This window comes from Scophthalmus maximus, chromosome 16, assembly GCF_022379125.1.
Source record: "Scophthalmus maximus strain ysfricsl-2021 chromosome 16, ASM2237912v1, whole genome shotgun sequence".
Taxonomy (NCBI): Eukaryota; Metazoa; Chordata; class Actinopteri; order Pleuronectiformes; family Scophthalmidae; genus Scophthalmus; species Scophthalmus maximus.
In genome coordinates, this window is record NC_061530.1 from 12,323,882 (window position 1) to 12,344,297 (window position 20,416).

General features: G+C 41.0%; 3 protein-coding genes across 7 annotated transcripts; all 3 read left to right on the top strand.

The window, feature by feature from the left end:
- The first annotated feature begins 2,132 nt into the window (after window positions 1–2,132).
- On the top strand, window positions 2,133–10,850 carry slc4a1b (solute carrier family 4 member 1b (Diego blood group)). Of its 2 annotated transcripts, XM_035613155.2 has the most exons (18): window positions 2,156–2,263; window positions 3,797–3,837; window positions 4,377–4,550; window positions 5,031–5,166; window positions 5,463–5,535; window positions 5,921–5,963; window positions 6,086–6,270; window positions 6,981–7,191; window positions 7,314–7,517; window positions 7,600–7,748; window positions 7,951–8,145; window positions 8,285–8,533; window positions 8,663–8,752; window positions 8,835–9,001; window positions 9,102–9,343; window positions 9,457–9,626; window positions 9,887–10,060; window positions 10,210–10,850. In XM_035613155.2, exons 3-18 carry the CDS (start codon window positions 4,394–4,396, stop codon window positions 10,288–10,290), a joined length of 2,526 nt encoding a protein of 841 aa, XP_035469048.2. In that variant the 5' UTR covers window positions 2,156–2,263; window positions 3,797–3,837; window positions 4,377–4,393; the 3' UTR covers window positions 10,291–10,850. The 2 variants fall into 2 exon arrangements, with proteins under 2 accessions (XP_035469049.2, XP_035469048.2); XM_035613156.2 differs by lacking the exon at window positions 3,797–3,837 and having other exon boundaries at window positions 2,133–2,263.
- Window positions 10,851–11,556: 706 nt separating this feature from the next.
- On the top strand, window positions 11,557–14,658 carry LOC118286972 (glutamic acid-rich protein). Its single transcript, XM_035611638.2, has 11 exons — window positions 11,557–11,698; window positions 11,940–12,115; window positions 12,296–12,336; window positions 12,565–12,610; window positions 12,726–12,803; window positions 13,091–13,131; window positions 13,249–13,438; window positions 13,524–13,571; window positions 13,645–13,785; window positions 14,152–14,220; window positions 14,305–14,658. The coding sequence occupies exons 1-11, from the start codon at window positions 11,581–11,583 to the stop codon at window positions 14,347–14,349; spliced, it is 993 nt and encodes a 330-aa protein (XP_035467531.2). The 5' UTR covers window positions 11,557–11,580; the 3' UTR covers window positions 14,350–14,658.
- Window positions 14,659–14,807: 149 nt separating this feature from the next.
- Window positions 14,808–19,765, top strand: atxn7l3b (ataxin 7 like 3b). 4 transcript variants are annotated; one of them, XM_035611641.2, is made up of 9 exons: window positions 14,808–15,391; window positions 16,025–16,070; window positions 16,150–16,325; window positions 16,512–16,644; window positions 16,916–17,087; window positions 17,586–17,686; window positions 17,804–17,826; window positions 18,002–18,047; window positions 18,782–19,765. In XM_035611641.2, the coding sequence occupies exons 3-9, from the start codon at window positions 16,275–16,277 to the stop codon at window positions 18,859–18,861; spliced, it is 606 nt and encodes a 201-aa protein (XP_035467534.1). In that variant the 5' UTR covers window positions 14,808–15,391; window positions 16,025–16,070; window positions 16,150–16,274; the 3' UTR covers window positions 18,862–19,765. The 4 variants fall into 4 exon arrangements, with proteins under 4 accessions (XP_035467534.1, XP_035467532.1, XP_035467535.1 ...); XM_035611639.2 differs by having other exon boundaries at window positions 16,202–16,325; XM_035611642.2 differs by lacking the exon at window positions 14,808–15,391 and adding an exon at window positions 15,399–15,658.
- The last annotated feature ends 651 nt before the right edge of the window (window positions 19,766–20,416 follow it).

A 20,416-nucleotide genomic window follows, 5' to 3' on the forward strand; every position in this document is an offset into this window, starting at 1 on the left:
AAGTGCCATGGCATAGAGACTCTGAACATGTTATGGTAACAAACTGAACCCATCAGCTCGACTTTCACCACTTTCAAAGTTATAGTTACAAAATTCTTCATTTTAAAAAGAATCTCCTTGAACACACGGCTCTTTGTCAAGAGCTTTATTATTATTCTTACTCATACTGTTCTATCACAGAATAGAAAACTTGTGACGTGTCAATTCAAATGCAGGTGTGGTTATCATCTGTTTCCATGATATAATCTCCTCAAGAAAACCATCTTTTTCTTGTTTCGGGGTGATGCCAGTGTTTATGTCCAGTCTCATTTGTGAAGTTTCTGTTGTTTTAAAAAAAAATGTCTGCATGATATCGTTAGCCACACTTTTATCTTGTTGCAACAGAAGTTATGTTGTGTGTGGACAAGAAACCGCAGTGTGGAAAATCACTGTTGGTTGTAAATGTAGCTGAGGACACAGTTCACACTGATGTGAAGCGGCCATGACCGATACAATGCTGCCCTCTGCTGAGCTGAAGGGCATCGTCCTGTAGAGAGCGCCACCATTCAGATATGAAGTTTCAATCTACACAACAGGACATATGAAATTCTACTATTACAGATTCTGGACCTTTGCTGATACTTAAAAAAACAAACAATAATACTCACGTTGTGCAAGTGGATAGCAATATTACTAATAATTTCTGATAGTATATTATATATAATAGTATATAATATAGTATATAATATATAGGGGGTTATGAGCTGTAATAAGAGGTTGATGAATAAGACATATATATTATGTATTGTAAAACAGTTATTGAGTTTGCAGGATATAAAACAATCCTTCTGGTTGGTATAAATACTCCCCCACCATGTAGTCACTTGTATAGTTATTACTTTCTAATAATCCATCATCTAAATTAATGGAGGCCATTGAGTTTCTCTATACAACAGTCAAGTGTGCACCTGTAAGTGTTTACTAAGATAATACATGTATTTATGTTTATCTATCATTAGCTCTGTGGCCTATTCGAGGGGTGTAAAAGCAGTGATATAATAATGAACAATTAAAGGAACTTTAAACCTTTAAGTAGGAAAATGTTACCAATCTTTTTTTTTTCCTGAAATATTTCATTGATGAGATTGGATGACTTGGTAAAGTGGATGAAGTTTGCAAGCAACTGACAAACAGAAGGGATCAAATGACTTGTGACTGCCAGGTTATGTGTTTGTATGGTGAAAAGAAATGGCGTACAGGCTGCTGTCACCCGGTCACACCTCACCTGTTCACCAAGCATCCTCAGCAGGTTCCTCTCCTCTGTCAACCACCTCATGTCGCTCACGTTCATGATATATTGTATGCAATATGTTGTTTTTTAACTTTAAACGTTATGCACCAACAAGGAGTAGCACTCTTAATTGTGTTGTATTTTGTACAATAAAATGACAATAAATGCTTTCTATTCTATTCTATTCTATGACCTGTCTTTTGTGAGTCCCCCAAGTTTGATAGAAAATCTCTTGAATAACCCTTTGATGAGCGGAACATCCGAATCAGAGAATTTTTATTTGTTGCTTTGTTTAGTTTTTCCCCAGTTTGTTTTCATCAGTGTCACACTCTGCCCTGCAAGTGACTTCTAGTACATTTCTTGTCCCATCACAGGCCTTAGTTTGAACTGAAACCACATGAGATGTTAGCCATCATGAAAATAAAGGTAGATGAGAAGCCAAAAAAGCAGACTTCGGCCCAAATTTTGCTCTCTACCCCGATGGTGTTGAAGGTGAGCAGACAGGCTCGTCGATGTTATCCAAGCTGTTGTTGACCTCCAAACACAGACATTAAATGCGATAAGATGCTGGTTGGATAATGACACAGTGCGACTGGTCTCCTGCACATACTAAGTCATTGTATTTACTATCAATATTTTGGGTGAGACCTGAATACATCACTCTGGTGGATGTACGTGTGTTTAAGAGAGAATCTGTGTGTGTGTGTGTGTGTGTGTGTGTGTGTGTGTGTGTGTGTGTGTGTGTGTCTGTGTGTGTGTGTGTGTGTGTGTGTGTGTGTGTGTGTGTGTGTGTGCGTGTTTGTGTGTGTGTGTGTGTGGGCTGGGGGGTGGGGGTGTACATTAGTCACACCCCTTATCAGGCTGCATGCATCCAAACACATACACACAGACGCAGCTTTAAAGAGGTGGTGTGTGTATAAAGTCACACTTTTTTGCCATTCTGGAGTGGGGTCACTTGTCACTGGTGTCGGCTTTGGCAAGTACCTGCAGGAGGTAAGTGTCACTTTTTTTTAAGCTAATGGTAATCATGCAATATTACAAGTAGAGCTGTAAAACTTAAAACTAAAGAATGGAGCTGTAAAGTCAATTCAGGCCTAAACATTGGATAATATAATGGTCTAAACTAGCAGTTGCATTGGAGAGTGCCCAGATCAAGCCAATCACATTTTTCATCGATATGGATGTACATTTGTATCTCACGTACGTATGTAAATTAATAAAAATAAATAAACTGTGTATTGTAATGAAAGACCCAGAAGGTACTAAAGTTTGCAGTATCACACGTTAATAATATGGGACAATGTAGGAGGAAGTTTAAACTCCAAATCACAGTGTGACGCGCAAGTTTTCGATGACGCCTGAGAGGCCAAACACTTTCAAGACGACTGAGCAGGTCCAGTTTGGTTTCTTATAATACCTACATATGAAAGTGTGTCATTCAAATTTAATGACACAGTTTCTGTGGAGGGGTCTGACCTGTGTTAGAGTAATTGGTTAAGAAAAACACACAAAATATGCAAAATGAAGAAGTAATTTTGTGTCAGCAATTAGGGTTCCCCAAGACAACAACAACAACAATTATATTCCCACATACATATCGACCACAAGAAAAATATTTGCACACACTTGACCCATCTATGAATTAGTATTTTTCTTTGGGGTGTATGTATGTTAGACGCATAAATATATTTACATGCAAAATAGACACACATACATCCAGTCGTCTTAGTGCAATTTAAAACACTTGACACTTCACAGACTGATACATACTTGTAGACACGTGCACTTGTGTGCGCACACTGTACATAAACCTTCTCACATAACATAATGTGTACATATTCACTGTACTGTTGGAGAGATTACAATTTGATGAATCACTTATGCACACACCCTCACACACACAAACACACACACACAAACAGACACGTGCTCACACACACACACACACACACACACACACACTCACACACACAAACACACACACACACACACACACACAGACACATGCTCACACACACACACACACACACACACACACACACACAGACACATGCTCACACACACACTCACACACACACACACACACACACACAAACACACACAACCATACACATGCACAAATGTATGGACTGTAGACAGTGTCTAGTCCATCTAATCTGAATCTTCCACTATTTTGCTCAGCTGTGTTTTGGAAATAAATCACTTTGTTGTCACTGACAACGTCAGTGCTCCGGTCCAATCTGAAGTAAAATGGACAATCTGGGGATATCTTACATAAGACTGCAATCATCCTCCTAAAACAACCTGAATCCAAGTTTTCCATATAATATAATAGTCTTTATTCAAGAAAAAGTTTTAAAGGACTTCATTCACGCATTCATTTATTAGCAAAAGACCCAAACACACAAATTCTATTTAAACTCTACAATGTGTATCAAAGGTAAAATAGGAAGCATATTCCCAGTTAAAATCATTTTTGGTAAAACTGAATGCTCTTTAATTGGGTCCATTGTGTCTGTTCTCCAGCTGTGTGGAACATCAACACCAACCCCAGTGCAGAGTGTCAGGTCAGGGACACACACGCACTCGCACATACGCGCGCTCACATGCACACACACACACACACACACACACACACATACACACACGGTTTCCCCACTCCAGGCACACGACATCTGTTGACAGTCAAAACATGCCCAGTCCAAGTTATCAGCCGTGTCCACACCGGAAACAAGCAGTGGCCCAGAGCCTGGAGCCCGACACTTGTTGAGCCAGGACAACCACCATGTTTACCTCATAGACACAAAGTGTCACCTGGATTTCACCTTTCCGCTTTGATGCTGGAAGAGATGATAGAAATGATGGTGGCCTCTGTGGTGGAAAACAACACCCAAAATATCTTCTGCGCTTCTGTCGTGTAGTAAAGAATGAGCATGTTTTTTTATCCGATCGTCTCGGCAGAGAGTAAATCTCTCAGAAATCTTTCTCTTCACAGAGAAGTATGACCCTTAGCTGGAAGCAAGGAAGCTCAGGAAACACAAGCCTTTGTCCCACGTTTATGTTCACATCAGCCGGTCTTTCACTCTTTGTCCCTCTGTGCCTTCAGTGAAGCCAAAGGAGCTAATGAAGGACCATAAGCAGGAGGCCTACTGGCAGGACACGGGCCGATGGGCAGGCTACGAGGAGAGCTTCAACCCACAGTCCGGGGCGTGGGCGTCCCCGCATATCTCCTACCTCACCTTCAAGAGCCTCATCCAGCTCCGACGCACCATGAACACAAGTCAGTGAAGAAAAAATCAGTGAAAACATGGAGATTAGTTTTCAATATTTAAGTATTTTATAAAATATGAAGCAGCATTATAGATTGAGCCACCCAGAAGTATCTACGGTTGCCCTATCATTGCCAGTACTTTTGGTACATTGGGTATATTTTGATGCTAATACAAACGCTAAAGGTGAAGATTATATATTGACAACTCAGAGAAAGATCAAAATCTGGTAAAAAAAAAAATTATTTATTTCAATCTAAGTGTAATGTAGCTCTATATGAATTTGTAAAACAAAAGTAGCTTTGGATTTTCATTTCCAACACAGAGCTCATTTGCTTGTATGACACCATTCGAGTGCCAAAAGCAGTTCTGTTTCTGCATTTCTTTCTAGCTCTCATTTAGTCTGAAATGCCCCCTCAAATCACAACCACACTTGCCCTCCTCTTTATGATCACCCCTGATCCTTTTTCCAAAACTTTTCCGTTGTCAAGTTGTGACGATTTTCGACTGTGAAGAGCGGACGCTGGCCGCCATCGCCGACAAGATGGCCAACGAGATGGTGAACAAGAAGGAGATCAGGCCTGGAGACAGGGAGGGCGTGCTGAAGGCTCTGCTTCAAAACCGCAGGTATCCTCCAAGACATCACCCAACAGTGACTCAAACGCAAATGACCTACATTTAGGCATTTAGCTGATGCTGATTATCCAAAGCTGCAAGTGAGAGGGTCACGTGTCAGTATCGGGCTTGGACAATGTTGAATAGAGCACGTAGCTATTGTGGAGGGCAAACTTATTATTATGGTCTTTAACCACCAAACCACCCAAATCTACTGAAGTCTTTTATTAAGGGTGACCGGTGAGTTCTGGAGTGACCTTGCACTTAATATGTCCAACACTTACACGTTGGTGGTTTTCTCCCTTCAGCCAATCAGATGACCCGGAAAGCCAAGCTCTGACTGATGGGATGGACCTGCAGAGGTTTTCAGTCAAGGACATGGTGAGTTCTTCTTACACCGCTGTGATCATCCATGAGAATCTACTGGTGCTGATGAAATATAATTGGATGTCACGAACTGTCAAAGGGATAAAGGATTTACAGGATGCTGGTTTGGGATTTCTTCTTGATGAAAACATACTTTTTTCCCCCTGATTTCTGGATTAATTTAACATCCAACTTTTGCAGACATTTTCTTCTATTTATGAGCAGATCGTATTCCATTTTTAGAGCTGTGACACGAGTCTTGACAATTTGCTAACATGTAAGATTCTCCTGAAGTTCAAAAATAATAATAATCATAATCTTTTTAATTATTAGTGATAATGTTGAGGATTTGAAATACTGGTGTTTGCTCATTAGATCTGTTCATGCTGTGTTTCTTCAGAAGGATGAATCTAACCGCGATGAGGTCTCTTTGGTGCTAGTAGGTGAGCCATTGTTTCCATTATTTTCCATTTATGATCTGATCTTTATATGTCTGCACATTTGAATCTATGTATATTTGTTGGAGTATCATCAAATATAATATTTCAGTTTCTCTTTGAACCAGGAGCTTTGGACTTCCTTGAGAGGCCTACGGTCGTGTTTGTGCGTCTGAAGGAGGCTTTGGTGCTGGACTCTACCTTGGAGGCCCCAGTGCCTGTGCGCTTCCTCTTTGCCCTGGTTGGCCCCAACAAGACTGACATGGACTATCACGAGACTGGCCGTGCCATGGCAGCACTGATGGCTGACAAAGTGAGTTAGCAGACATGTTTGTTGTAGGTTGACTTTGTCTGTAATGTGTGAGACATATTATCCAAACATATAACGGTTGAAAGATATGTTGACTTGCTAAGGGTCGAGGTCAGTCAAAATCTAAAAAAGGTAGTCCACAAAAAATATGTGGTGTGTTGTTCTTTTGAATTTCTATCTTGAATTGTTCAAGTCTAGTCATTCATTCGCAAATACATTTTGAATGTGCGACATTGCTCAAGTCCTCACTATCTTGTGATAAAGAAGGACTTCCAAAGCAGGCTTACATCTGTTGAAAATAAAAAATTAAAAAAATATCCCAATTGCTCTTTCTGAATCTTCCTTTTGCATGTTTTAATAATAATTCCCACTCTTCTCATCAGAGGCATCTTCATCTGACATTTAACGAGTGACATGTTTTTCTCCTACACCATGCAGCAGTTACACCATCCTTTTGAGGATTAAGTGCCACTGTCAGGTTAATATGTAGGTTATTTGTGACCAAACAGATCATCCCATAATTCAGAATGCTCATATGCTCCCTGAATTGGATCTGTGGGCAGACAGGATTTATTGTTGCATGTCACTCCAAAAAATATAAATTTCACTAAACATATAAATGTTAAGAATTTTGAAAATGTATTGCCAATCTGCATCACAGTTATTTAATAGGCCGTCAGTCTTCACATCTGGCTCTACTGTGTCCATCTAAGGTCTTCAACCAGACAGCATTGCATGCAAAGAGCGCCCGAGAGCTGACGGACACTGTGGCCGACTTCATGGACTGCAGCATCGTCATCCCACCCACTGAGATCCAGAACGAAGCGATGCTCAGCTCCATCATCAGTTTTCAGAAGAAAATACTGCAGGGCAGGCTCCAGTCCTCTGATCCCACTCTTCGCCTGGACTCCAAACCTCGTAGGGGTGGGTCCTATCAGAACACAGAACGACAATATCAGACATGAATAACCTTTGATCCGCAAACAAAAACTATTATATTGCGGGAATGTATTATTCACATTAGATTTTAAATTGTTTTCCCCCAGTTTCCATTGTTACCGGGCGTCCTCCTGAAGACCCCCTGTCCCGTACGGGTCGCCCATTTGGCGGGATGATTCGCGACATGAAGAGGCGCTACCAGTACTACAAGAGTGACATGACAGATGCTCTCAACTCCCAGGTCTTTGCTGCCATTATCTTCATCTACTTTGCTGCCCTGTCTCCTGCCATCACCTTTGGAGGGCTACTGGGTATGTGTTCATATTTGTATGCAACATGGTTTTGCAGTTGTATGCAGTGGACCCTGTAGTTAATCTTTGCCATCATCTTCAGCTGATAAAGTGGACAACATGATGGGCGTTCCGGAGCTCCTCATCTCCACCAGCATCCAGGGGATAATTTTCTGTTTTGTTGCTGCCCAGCCCATCCTTGTCATTGGTTTCTCTGGTCCTCTGTTAGTGTTTGAAGAAGCCTTCTTTGCTGTAAGTTATAACACTGAATCATAATCCCATGGTGCACTTTATAGTCTTTTTTACTTTCTGCTGATCCATTAGATCGCACTGAAGGTATTTTGTGCAGTAGTTATAGCTTTCTGATATGTACTAAAATGTCATTTGCAAACTTCCATACTGTTGCATATCTAATGGTGGTGATGGTCCACTCCTCCCCACTTTGCTTCATCAGTTCTGCAAGTCCCAGGGTATTGAGTACATTGTTGGGAGAGTGTGGGTCGGAGTGTGGCTGGTCATCATTGTGGTGGTCATTGTGGCTTGTGAGGGCAGCTTCCTGGTGCGCTTCATGTCACGCTTTACCCAGGAAATCTTCTCCATCCTCATCTCCCTCATCTTCATCTATGAAACTTTTGCCAAGCTGGGGAGGGTAAAACATCTTCATCCATTTCACAAATTTCATCTGTCCAAAAGAAATCTGAGTATTTAACATGCGTGTGATCTTAACATTGTCCTTCATGGCCAAATTAAAATCTTTCATAATCTTTTCTCTCCTGACCTCTCTCTAGATCTTTAGGGCACATCCGCTGATTCTGAATTACGATCACCTGAATGTAACTCTGGAAAATCCCTGGCACCCAAAGATGGAAGAGACCATCATCTATGACAATGTTACCGGCAATACAACTATTCTCATAAACACCATTAAGCCACCTTACCCCAACACAGCACTGCTCTCCATGTGCCTCATGTTAGGCTGTTTCTTCATTGCCTTTTTCCTGCGCCAGTTTAAAAACGGGACATTTCTGCCAGGAAAGGTGAGCTGGCTGTGATTATCTCAAGGCAATCTATAGTTTATTGACTGATTTTATTGACTGACAGCTGATTTTTTGCTGGTAATGACCAAATAGTTTTTTATTGTAATATTCCTGATCTGTGCCCACCAGGTGAGACGTTTGATTGGTGACTTTGGTGTGCCTATTGCCATTTTCCTCATGGTTGTCGTGGACTACAACATTGACGATACCTACACTCAGGTTGACCCTCGCTTTTCAGCTTCAACTTCATGGGCTGAATAGTCTACATGCACAATAGTAACTAGTGGCTTTTTTGGCACAGAAACTAATGGTTCCTAAAGGTCTGATGGTCTCCAACCCAGCCAAAAGAGGCTGGCTTATCAACCCCTTCGGCGAGCATAAGCCTTTCCCTGTGTGGTTGATGTTTGCATGCTGTGTCCCGGCCTTGCTCGTCTTCATTCTCATCTTTCTGGAGTCTCAGATCACAACGTGAGCAACAGCAAAATCCCCTCACTGAATACAACATCAGAAAATGTGACATTTCCTGCATCTTGCCAAAGTTTGATTCAAATATTGCATTTGTCAACAGTTTGATTGTGAGTAAACCTGAGAGGAAGATGGTCAAGGGCTCTGGGTTCCACTTTGACTTGCTGGTTTTAGTTGGAATGGGAGGCCTCAGTGCAATATTTGGTGTGCCGTGGCTCAGTGCTGCCACGGTGAGGTCTGTCACTCACGCCAATGCACTAACCGTCATGAGCAAAGGACCAAAGCCTGTGATTGAGAAAGTGGTGGAGCAGAGGATCAGCGGTATTGTGGTGGCTTTGCTGGTTGGTAGGTGCTATTTAATCATCCAATCTTTCTGTCTTTCCTACCACTGCTTTTCTCCATTTGTGCAAGTGATTTTCATCCCTTCTGTCCTTATGTGAATGTCTGTTTGTATCAAGGTTTGTCGATTCTGATGGAGCCTATACTAAAGATGATCCCCATGTCAGCCTTGTTTGGGATCTTCCTCTACATGGGAGTCACTTCGCTAAATGGCATCCAGCTTTGGGATCGTATTCTGCTTCTATTCATCCCCAAGAAATACCACCCCGATGAACCCTACGCCACAAGAGTAAGATTCTATTTAGATACAATTTTTCTATTTCCTGTGCAATGTGGGGTCTTAATCTTTCATCTGGTGCCATATAATTTCCTCTAAATTTCCTTAGCAGCCTTGAGAGGAGCTCTGCACTTAGATACAGTGGTACTTATAACGTTGGCATGCTAATATGCTCACAATGGCTATGCTGGCATGCTTATGTTAAGCAGCTAAAGCACATCCATGTCTGCAGTTTTGTTTGTGTAATTCATGTTTGTACGTCGTGGACACAGGTGAGCACGGGGCGAATGCACCTGTTCACGGCCATCCAGATAGTGTGTCTTGCACTTCTCTGGATCGTGAAGTCCAGTCCAGTGTCCCTCGCCCTTCCCTTCATACTCATCATCACCATCCCTCTACGCATGTTTATGACTGGGCGTCTCTTCACTGAACTGGAAATGAAATGTGTAGGTGGTTTCTTGTCCTCTCAATACCTTCAGTATGAAAATTCAGACTTATTCAGTACTGTTAATGCTCCTCAATGGTTAAGTGTGTAATAATGTATCTGCCGTGTGTATCCTAACATCCTTATTCTTCTGTGACTGTTGTGTTTTAGTTGGATGCTGATGATGCCAAAGTGTCGTTCGAGGAGGAGCCAGGGAAGGATGTATACTGTGAATCTCAAATGCCTTTGTAGATGTTGTAAATGACTGCTGCCAAGAATCCTTTGTTCTAACAAAAATATATTTATTTTATATATACTGTAGTTCAAATTGATGTGTCCACAATATATGAGCAAAAACATGTTTATGAACGTTTTTATTTATTGAAAACTGCAGCTATAGATCTAAGTATGGATAACATTGATTTCTTGTAAGAAACTGTCAAATATTAATATAAGATATTAATATATGAATATCATATTAATATAAGAGTTTTCAACAGTCACTCAGGTACAATATTTCAATGCATGATGTTTTCTTTTTAAAAGCATGTGCCTTACACACCACTGAAGCCAGAAATATTTATATATGTTTTTACAATAAATTAATAAATAATTAAATATCACATAAAGGCAGGTAATCACACATTGAATGTAATGTTGTAAAATGGGCCGCTAAAGATATTGTTATATTTGCTTGATGTGAATGAATCCAAATCTGAATTAAATAATACACAAGTTATAATGTAATGATGCAACTTTGTATTTTAGCACCAGTGATCAAATTGTTAACATTAAAGGACAATGCAATACAAGGAGAGAGATGTTAAATCTTTGTGTGTTGCTTAAATTCATTCTGTTTAATGTTGCCATTTTCTTGTAATATCCCTATAAATTTAAAAAAAATAGAAACTACTTCCCAAATTATCCATCACATTAGAATTATTGACATGTGGCTAGGTTTTTGGTGGGCAATGAATTAATCCTATGGCATTCTCATTACTGCTTCCCTGGCTATACACACTCCCATGCCTCACGTCTGTTATGGCGAGGAGGTGGGATTAGCCATCTAATCTCCAACAAATGAAAATTCAATCAAAGTTGCCTCCAAACAAATACACCTCTATTGAGTACCATGCTTTTTGGTGACTGCTCCGGTAAAAGTCTCTGTGGTGGTAATTTGCTGAACACTGGGAGAAATGAGCAGTTTTGAGGATGAGCTATACACACTATTCTGTAACATTCTCGAAAAATTACCGTTAGTCATCCTCAAATTTATGAAATTATAATTTATTTATTTTCTACGTCTCTATTATTCTACACACTCCGGATCAATAGGTGGCGCCTTGCACCCCCTTCAACGATGGTCTACCTGGCGAAGTTTGCCATCTGCCAATAATAACAACGAGGAAGAAAAAGAAGCGTAAGCTCATTGGTTATTTCCTGGGTGTGTTTTTCTGGTGACGCACTTCCCTTTTTTTTCCTCGTCTCTGATTGGTTTCTGTCACGGCAGGGACCCGCCTATTACAAACGTTGCTGGCTTTGATGAACACAATGTTAATCACGCGAATGAACGTAGCGTTATCACCGGTAGTTAGCGAATATCACCGTTGTTTCCGCCTCGTCGAAGTGAATTTGTCGGTGACTGAACTGAGTTTGCTAGGTTAGCTCACTAGCACATGTTGTACGGGGAGTCGCACGGATTGACCCGGGACTTCTGCCTAGTTTGCATCAGGCTAATTCGCCGAACGACATCTACAAGAAACGCACGTTCTTGGGGAAAATGGGCGAAAGTAATTCTGAGGATTCTTGTTTACGCGACGTATACGTGCCAGTGTAGTTCTCATCAGACGGGTTTTTTCGATTCGTTTTAAATGACTTTACTCTCTTCGCTATGAACACAGAGTGGACCGATGAAAACCTCCAGAAGCTGTACGCTGCAATGAAAAGCAACCTCCCCGAGCAGAGCAGAACGTGCTCTTACTTCAGGGTACTGAAAGGTCTGGACTGGACTTCGGTGGCTTTCCCTCCTTTCTCTGCTGAAGAGTGCCAAGCAAAGTGGGGACAAGTTTTGCACAAGGTGACTCATAAAGTTTAACTATAAATGATCAATGAACCACAAACAATGTTCTCAATAACTCTGCTTCTGTTCTGGAGCTTTCCATCACATCGCACAATATACCCAAGCAGATGTTCCTATCTCAATGTCAACTACAGTACATGGGATTGTAATATTTTTTCTTTGATATACACCCAGTAGGCACGAAACGACACCTTCCAAAAATGCAGCTTTTACTACAGGTATAATATTTATTTTTGTTTCTTTGTGACATCGGAAATGTGTAGCTTGTGTAACACCGATCAGACACAACATTAAAACCACGGACAGGTGAAGTGGATGATGATCCATTATCTTGTTTTAATGTGATGTTCTGCTTGGAAACCTGGGGTCCGTCCCACAGTAGCAGAAAGAGTTGAAAGGACACGACAAAGAGCCCAAGGCTTTGACTCTGCCTCTTAACTCCCCAGATCCCAACCCAACACCCCAACAGGTCCTGTGTCCATTCTCCTAAGGGTCAGAGCTGGCGGCCGAGGGGGACATGCACTCTGCTGTGGTGGAGAAATGCAACAAACTAGAATTTTGAATTTCAAAATAGTGCTCTATCCTTGTTGTTGTTTTTGTTGTTTAGATGCGCAAGTATCGGTCCCTCACAGAGCTCATAGACGAAGCTGAATGTGTCCTTTCAAATACTCACCAACAAAGTGAGGTAAGCACATCACAATGAAGCTCTATATAAATAAAATACAAAATTGTGCTGTATATTTTCATGTAGGTCAAGAGTCTTTTATTGTCATTTGTACAATGAAACACAATTTAAGATTTGTGTGTTAAGTATTACAAAATAAATGATGAACTATGTTGACATTTACACTTGCAAATAAATGATATATATGTAAACAAAGTCATATTGTGCATTGTTGCACCTAGTCATGCATTATTGCAAATAATTGTTCACTTTTAAAAACTACGTTGAATTTCTCTTCTCTTTTTTAGGCTGTAGTGAAATGTCTTGTTGAGCCCAAGATGCCAGCCCGGTGAGCAACGTCAGACAACAACTGAGTCTTAGGATTTATTACAATTTACAGCAAACCAAAACTTCAGCTGTCTCTCTGAAGACAAACGTGTGACCAATTTTTTTTAATTTTTTTCAGATCTGGTAATTCCATTTTTGTAAAAGATCAGATGGCACTTCTTAAGGAGCAAGTCCCAAATGCAAGGAACCGCTTCCTCAAAGCCAACCAAAACTGGAATGACCTCTCCACAGAGGAGAAGAAATGCTACAAAATAATAGTACAACAAAACGCAAAAAAATATTCAATGGACCTGCATGAGTGGTTTAAGGTATTAAGAATCTTCCTCAACTGTTTTTTTTTTTAATGCAGGCAGATTGAATTAACTTTAAACTGTCACCTTTTACATTCTTCAGACATTGACGGCAGCAGAACAGGAGGGATATAGAACATCTAACCCCAGAGTATGTAATTTGGGTAACCATTTATATTTCACATTGATTGTTTTTTAAATTCACAATGTGCCTGTCTTTGCAGAAATATAAGTACATTGAAGCCATACATAGCAACCATGAGAGGGAAGAACAGAACAATCATGATATGGAAGACCAGAACAATCATGAGGTGGAAGACCAGAACAATCATAATAGGGAAGAACTTTGCCCAAACAGACCGTCAGTAAGTTAAATTGTTGATCCAACTCACAGGAAGTATTTTGCTCTTCTTTAACCACATCTTCATGATATGAACTATGCAAACCTCTGCACATCAGCTGTTTTAAAGTGAAGGTGGAAGTAAATGTATTTTATTTGAGATTACTCTTGAGGTTTACTTATTAATCATACATGATCACCTGCATCTAAAGATTTTTGTTTTCACTAGATAGCAGTTAGCATGTTGTCAGTGGAGCAAAGTCATAGTTTACTTTTGAAAGTTATGTCAAGAAATTATAGGATATCATACATAAAATAAAAAATATTCTGTATGCTGCAACCAGGGTTAAATAGCGCTCTTCTCATTGCACATTAATTGTGTCTCACACAGGATTCAGAAGATGAAGACATTGAGGACAGCAGCAGTGACGAAGAAGAGGACGATCTAGACAGTGATGAGGTTAGTAAACGAAAGCATAATTTTGTATTCAGTTTTTTAATTGTGCATCCGGCTGTTATAAAAATATAAAATATCGTTCCACAGGATGAGGAGGAAGACGAGGGTGTCATCACATTTGAGATGTATTAGATGGTAAATAGATGGACAGCAGAGGTCTCACACATGCACGCACTCAAGTTCAGAGCGGGACTCTGGATTTGAGAAGATGGACAAGTGCTTCGGTGGATGACGCTAACCTAAATATCTACAGCTGATACTGAACTTTTGCCGAAACATGCTCATTTTAAGAAGCGTATAGAGAAATGCATGCATTAACCGCATCAAATATTGTTACATAACAATATTTTTTTATATTTGCTTCACCATGTTGAAACCACTCCCTCATTTTGTCATTTGTAAATAAACAAAAATCTTTCTAATAAACATGTTATATAAAGAGGGGATTCAACTTCGATTGTGTGATATGGTAAAGTTCAAATAACTTGGCACCAAATGTGGATTTTTAATAAGAACTTTAAAGCCAAACAAGTGGCTGGTTTAGACTAATTTGTGTGGAGTAGGTCCCGCTCCTATGTTAATGACAAAACGACTCTGGATATCACCAACATTACGAATAGTGGCAGGAGAAAATCTGAACTCTGGCTCCATTTATTAGCTTTTTCTGGGGTTTCAACCACATACACAGACAAACACAAACAAACTGAGTTGACCCATTAATGATCTCTGATGTTATATGTGGATGTTTAGTTGTGTGAATGATCTTAATATAGGGGGCAAAATAGAGGAAGGAAAGGAGAAATAAATTATATATTATTAAATTGTATTGTTTTAAATGCTAGGTGCATACATGGTACAGCACTGTTGTTGGGGAAATGGTCCCAGCAACACTTTAATTCATTTGTAAGAAAACAGTACAGCCTCACTCCTGTATCTTTGTTGGTACTTCAGCTTGTTTACCTATCTCAATAGATCATCTGAGAGCAAATTCTCACATTTGAAAGCAGTATTCACTGAGTTGAAGAGGGAGAGAGAGAGAGAGAGAGAGAGAGAGAGAGAGAGGGAAGCCCCGAGCAGCGCAGCAGAGGAAGCGCTCGGCCCGAAGTGGTCGTTCGGCGCTCGATTGCTCCGGTCTGATCTCCCCTGACGTAAAGATGGATGCCTGCCGAAACAGGTAAATAAACACAATTGGTCCTTTTGCGTGGCTGTGATTGAGGTCCCCCCCCGGCGGCGAGGCCTTACATTGGGACACACAAGCTTCGTGTCTCCTCGCTCTCCTCCCCCTCTCACTCGCACGGTCGGTCCGGGGAGTCGAGAGGCGCCCCGCCGCAGTGCTGCAGCGGCGGCGCCTGGTTCGTGGGACAAGCCTCGCTCGGGTCCAATGTGTTCTCTTCAACCGCAGAAGCCGGTCGGTCGCCGTCCTCCCACTCAGCCCAGTGCGGTGCGTTACATCGGGCTTAGCTCAAAGCTGTAGCTGCCGTGGACCGGGTGGGGTCTTTTTGGATACCGCGCCGCCTCTCTCTCTCTCTCTCTCTCTCTCTCTCTCTCTCCCTCTCTCTCCCTCTCTCTCTCTCTCTCTCCCCCTCTCTCTCTCTCCCTCTCAAACCTTCTTGGCGTTGTCCCGTTCCTCCAGCATGTTCACAGCCTCGCTCTTTGTTTCCTCCAGCCGGCCTCAAAGCGAGGCTGCCCTCGTTAGACAGCGGCGCTGGCGCCAGTGTTTTAACCGTGTGTCCGTGAGTTGAGGTCAACACCGACGCCAAGTCATTGTGTGTGTGTGTGTGTGTGTGTTTGTGTGTGTTGTTCGCAGGTTATAACGAGGGACGTGACTCCCCGGAGGATCTCAACGTGCAGCTGTGAGTGGCTGCATCACGTTCAAGGCACCAATGCATGTTGTGTTCACAATCATATACATGCACTGTAATGACCGGTCAGTGTGTGTGTGTGTGTGTGTGTGTGTGTCAGTGTGTGTGTCTCCTATCTGCAGCCCTGTTCCGGCCGATGCCTGCTGCGCTACAGCATGACCACAGCAGTGTCGGCTCATCTCGTAGTTCTGGCCAATGAAAATGGAGGAGGTGTCAATGTCCAGCCTGGACAACAGCAAGCTGGAGGTACAGTATGGAGAATGGTCAGAGCAGCAGCCTCGGATAGATGCATGTTTCATGTGCAGCGATACACGCTGCTGGATACAAACGAGACAGTGGCGAGACACACACACACACACACACACAAATGCACATCCCTGTTTGTGTCTCGGCTTTACTTTGTGTCTCCTCCCCGATTCCTCCCCCTGCCAGGGCCTAGCTCAGGACATCCTGTCTGACCTGGTGGAGGACGCATGCCTGGGACTTTGCTTCGATGTCCACCGGGCCGTCAAGCAGGGTTATTTTTTCCTGGATGACACGGACCAAGAAAGCATGAGGGACTTTGGTGAGCACAGACTCCTTCTGTCTCGCTACTAGAGCAGCCACCTATGTTCAATTAACTCAGTATTATGACAAGTCTCGTGAATTCAGTTTGTTGTTCGTAGGCTATTAATGACAATAGATGGTACAAAGAAGGCCTAGATGTAGCATCAACACAATCAGGCAACGAAATCTCTCTGTAAAATGAAGGAACACTTGTGTTCTTTGAGTCCCGTGGCCATTGTGTGCAATAACATCAGACTCTGTTTTCTCACGTTTGCGCCTTCAATTTCCAGAAATTGTGGACCAGCCAGGATTGGACGTGTTTGGCCAGGTGTACAACCAGTGGAAAAACAAGGAGTGCGTCTGTCCCAACTGCAGCCGAAGCATTGCTGCATCACGCTTCGCCCCACACCTGGAGAAATGTCTGGGGATGGGACGCAACAGCAGCCGCATAGCCAACCGCAGGTAATATGAGAGTAAAACTGCTCCTCATCGCTCTTTGTTCCAGTAAAAAAAAAAAAACAACACAGGCTTATAGCAGTTTTGCTTTACTAAACTGGATTCTGACTGTATACTGTAATTTTGTGCATTCCTGAATTTAACCTGTCAGCTCAATAAAATGTACCTATCGCCTATTCATCTACTAAGAGCATGAAAATTAAGATGTGCCAGGTATTTGAATAGTCCACGTTATGCATGTCAGCTCTTTATGTTGAGGAGGTGTAATCACACTCTGGCTATATGCAGTGGAGAATTTAGGCTCCTTTTCCTTATATGTCACAAATTAAGTATATAAAACATAAACAAAAATCTTTTTTGAAAATCTATATTATGTAGCTGCTGAAGTGAAAGTAGTTTTGGCTCAAAATGTACTTTCATAATCCAACTGTTATTTTCTGTGTGTAATGCTGAGTCATTGTGTGTGTCATGTCTTGTCCTTTCCTCTTTTTTATTTTTTTACAGAATAGTCACTGGTAATAACGCAAACAACAAATCAGAGAGTGACCAAGAAGATAATGACGACGTCAATGATAATGACTGGTCTTATGGGGCAGAAAAGAAAGGTAATGCACTAGCATTGCACCTTTTGTGTGTATCTGGGGGGGTACAGAATGTTGAATGGAACGAACGAATTTACTTTAAGATTTTTGGGTCTACAATGAATTGTCTTTCTCTTACAGCAAAGAAAAGGAAATCTGATAAGGTACATTATATTTTCAATATAAAGATCCTACTACTTGATGATCTAACAATCATAATGTTTTTTTAATTTTTATCCCCAACATGAATTCAATTATATTAACCTATGGAGAATATTACTCATCGTCCCTGGTTTGTCAATGCAAACAAAACATTTTTTCCCTTTTAACCATGTCCAGAATCCAAACTCACCCAGAAGATCCAAATCATTCAAGCATAAGAGCAGTAAGTGGATATGGTAACTTCTTCTTAGTCTACAGTTTGTGTACTCGTTTAATTAAGTGCTTATCACTGTTCACTTTTAAAGAGACCTGTTAAAACATAGTACAGCAATTATGGAAATAGTTACAGTCCCATCATACCAGGAATACAAGGCATGAAAAGACTAAACAGTTGGATGGTACAGGATAATGTTCGAGTGGTTATTTATTGACTGTGCCTCTGTCATGAAAAACCTTTGGAATTTTTGGAAGAGTTACATGATCTGCAAGTCAAAACTATTTTAAGTCTGCGTTTGACCCTTTTGCATGTTGGTGGTCCCAAATTACAGGGAAAGACATGAGCCTTTTGGGGGGGGGGGGGGGTTATCTGAATTTGAATAGTCAGATAGTAAGTCAGTGTCAGTGTACTGCCTATGTACCATAACATTTTGACATAGGATATCTATTCAAACTGCAACCATGGAAAGCTTCTGCCTTGTAAACTTGACTACATATTTTCCCTAAAACTTAATATTTGATATCGTGGAAGTGTTTTGACCACCACCCACAATTTTTTTTTCTGCTGTGAGCAGCTCCTTCACTTCTTTTGTCCATTGTGGTTGAACATTGTGCATCAACGGTACATTAAAAAATTGACTAGTTTCCATACTTCTTTCACTTCATTACACGCACATATGTTGGGGTGTAATTTGATGGACTGCATGAATTACTGATCATCCTGCTGTTATATTTCCATAGGCATGATGGGTCCTAGACGTCGAATGGACAACCAGGAGAGCCCACGCATGCTAATGAAAGATGAGGCATTCCCTCAATAAAACACTCAGCCACAAACACATTCTCTCAACATCATGTGTGTGTGTGTCGCATACACACACACTTGCACGGGGAAGACCAATAATGGGTCACCTTTGGTTCTTTATGATGTGATGTGATGTCAATGGACGTTGATATTATAGGCGACATTTATGGTATTTGCTGCTCTGCACGAGCGGTCCAGACCTCCTACTGTATACTTGACAGTTTTTTTTGTTTATCCTCCACAAAGTCATCCACTCATCTTTTTTTTTTGTTCAGTTAGTTTTGTTTCAGTTATTTTTTTCAGCAGTCTAAAATTATGAATATCACCATACATGTTTGACTGCACAGAGGGAGATTCTGATGTAGATGCATTTAATGGCCTGAGCAGAGGCAGCTCTGTTCACATACAATTATGTTGTTTCTTAAAATACAGAAATGATCAGGCATTAGTTGTACTTAGATTTCCTCACCTGTTAAAAATCTCATTCTTTGAAAAATACCGAAGACAATCTGTATTAATGGTCTGTCTTTTTATTTTCACATTCACTTTCAGGCTCATAGATCTCCAGTTGAATTATAATCCTGTGTGTGCGTGTGTGTGTGTGTGAGAGAGAGAGAGAAGCAACTCAGCATGTCATTCACCTGTGGAAACTTCTTCTGAAAATGTTCAGTAAATGAACCCCTAATTTTACAAGCAGGTATTTAACTGCAGAAAGCAGGGTTTTTTTTAATTCAGTTTTGGTGGATAGACCAGCTTGTTTTCTAGCATTCAAACATGTCTTTGTATCATGTGTTTACATTGTAAAGGGTGACATATATCCTTTGTGTGATGTGTTAGTGTAAATATTCCAATAGTTGAATTGCTGCTATCATGGCTCAGTTTGTTTCATCTGTCTAGCATAATAAATGATTTGTTACCTCTCCCGTTGTCTTGTGTCAACTTGAACTCTTAGAATGCTTAAACTTGGTTTTTGATGGATGTAACACAACAAGGAATGCCTCAGTAACTTTGCTCAAGTACCTAGACCAAATAACCAACAAGGGGGCGCTGTTGATTCAATTTTTAGGTGTTTCAGTTTAGATTAGAATTACATGAATGCTTGATGAAATAGTAAAACTGCTTGGGGAAATGGGCAGTAAACACATCACCCAGTTCAGGTTTAGATTTGTCATCACATTTTTGAGTTCCTAAAACTGAAATCTGTGTGGCAGATTCTTTTATGCGGCCTTCATTTGCTCAGTGGGAGTTCTGTCACAGTTGTATTCAGGCAAAGGGGTTGGAAAAAAAGGCCTGACAATGAAACTGTCATGGTGATGTTGCATGCAGTATCATAATGGAGGTGAATCACATGCTGTGCAAATGGGCAAACAAAAGAAATGATAATATCTCTATGACAATATCCAAAATGAATCGTGTGATTGTGCCAATAGTATCGAAAATAACGTGAGACATGGTCATACGTTTGTAAAAAAAAAAACGTGGGTTTGTCTATCACTGTCTTGTATCACTGCCAGAGTTTTAATAACACTCAACCCAACTTAAACCTGAATCTAGTCTTAGCTCCAATTCCA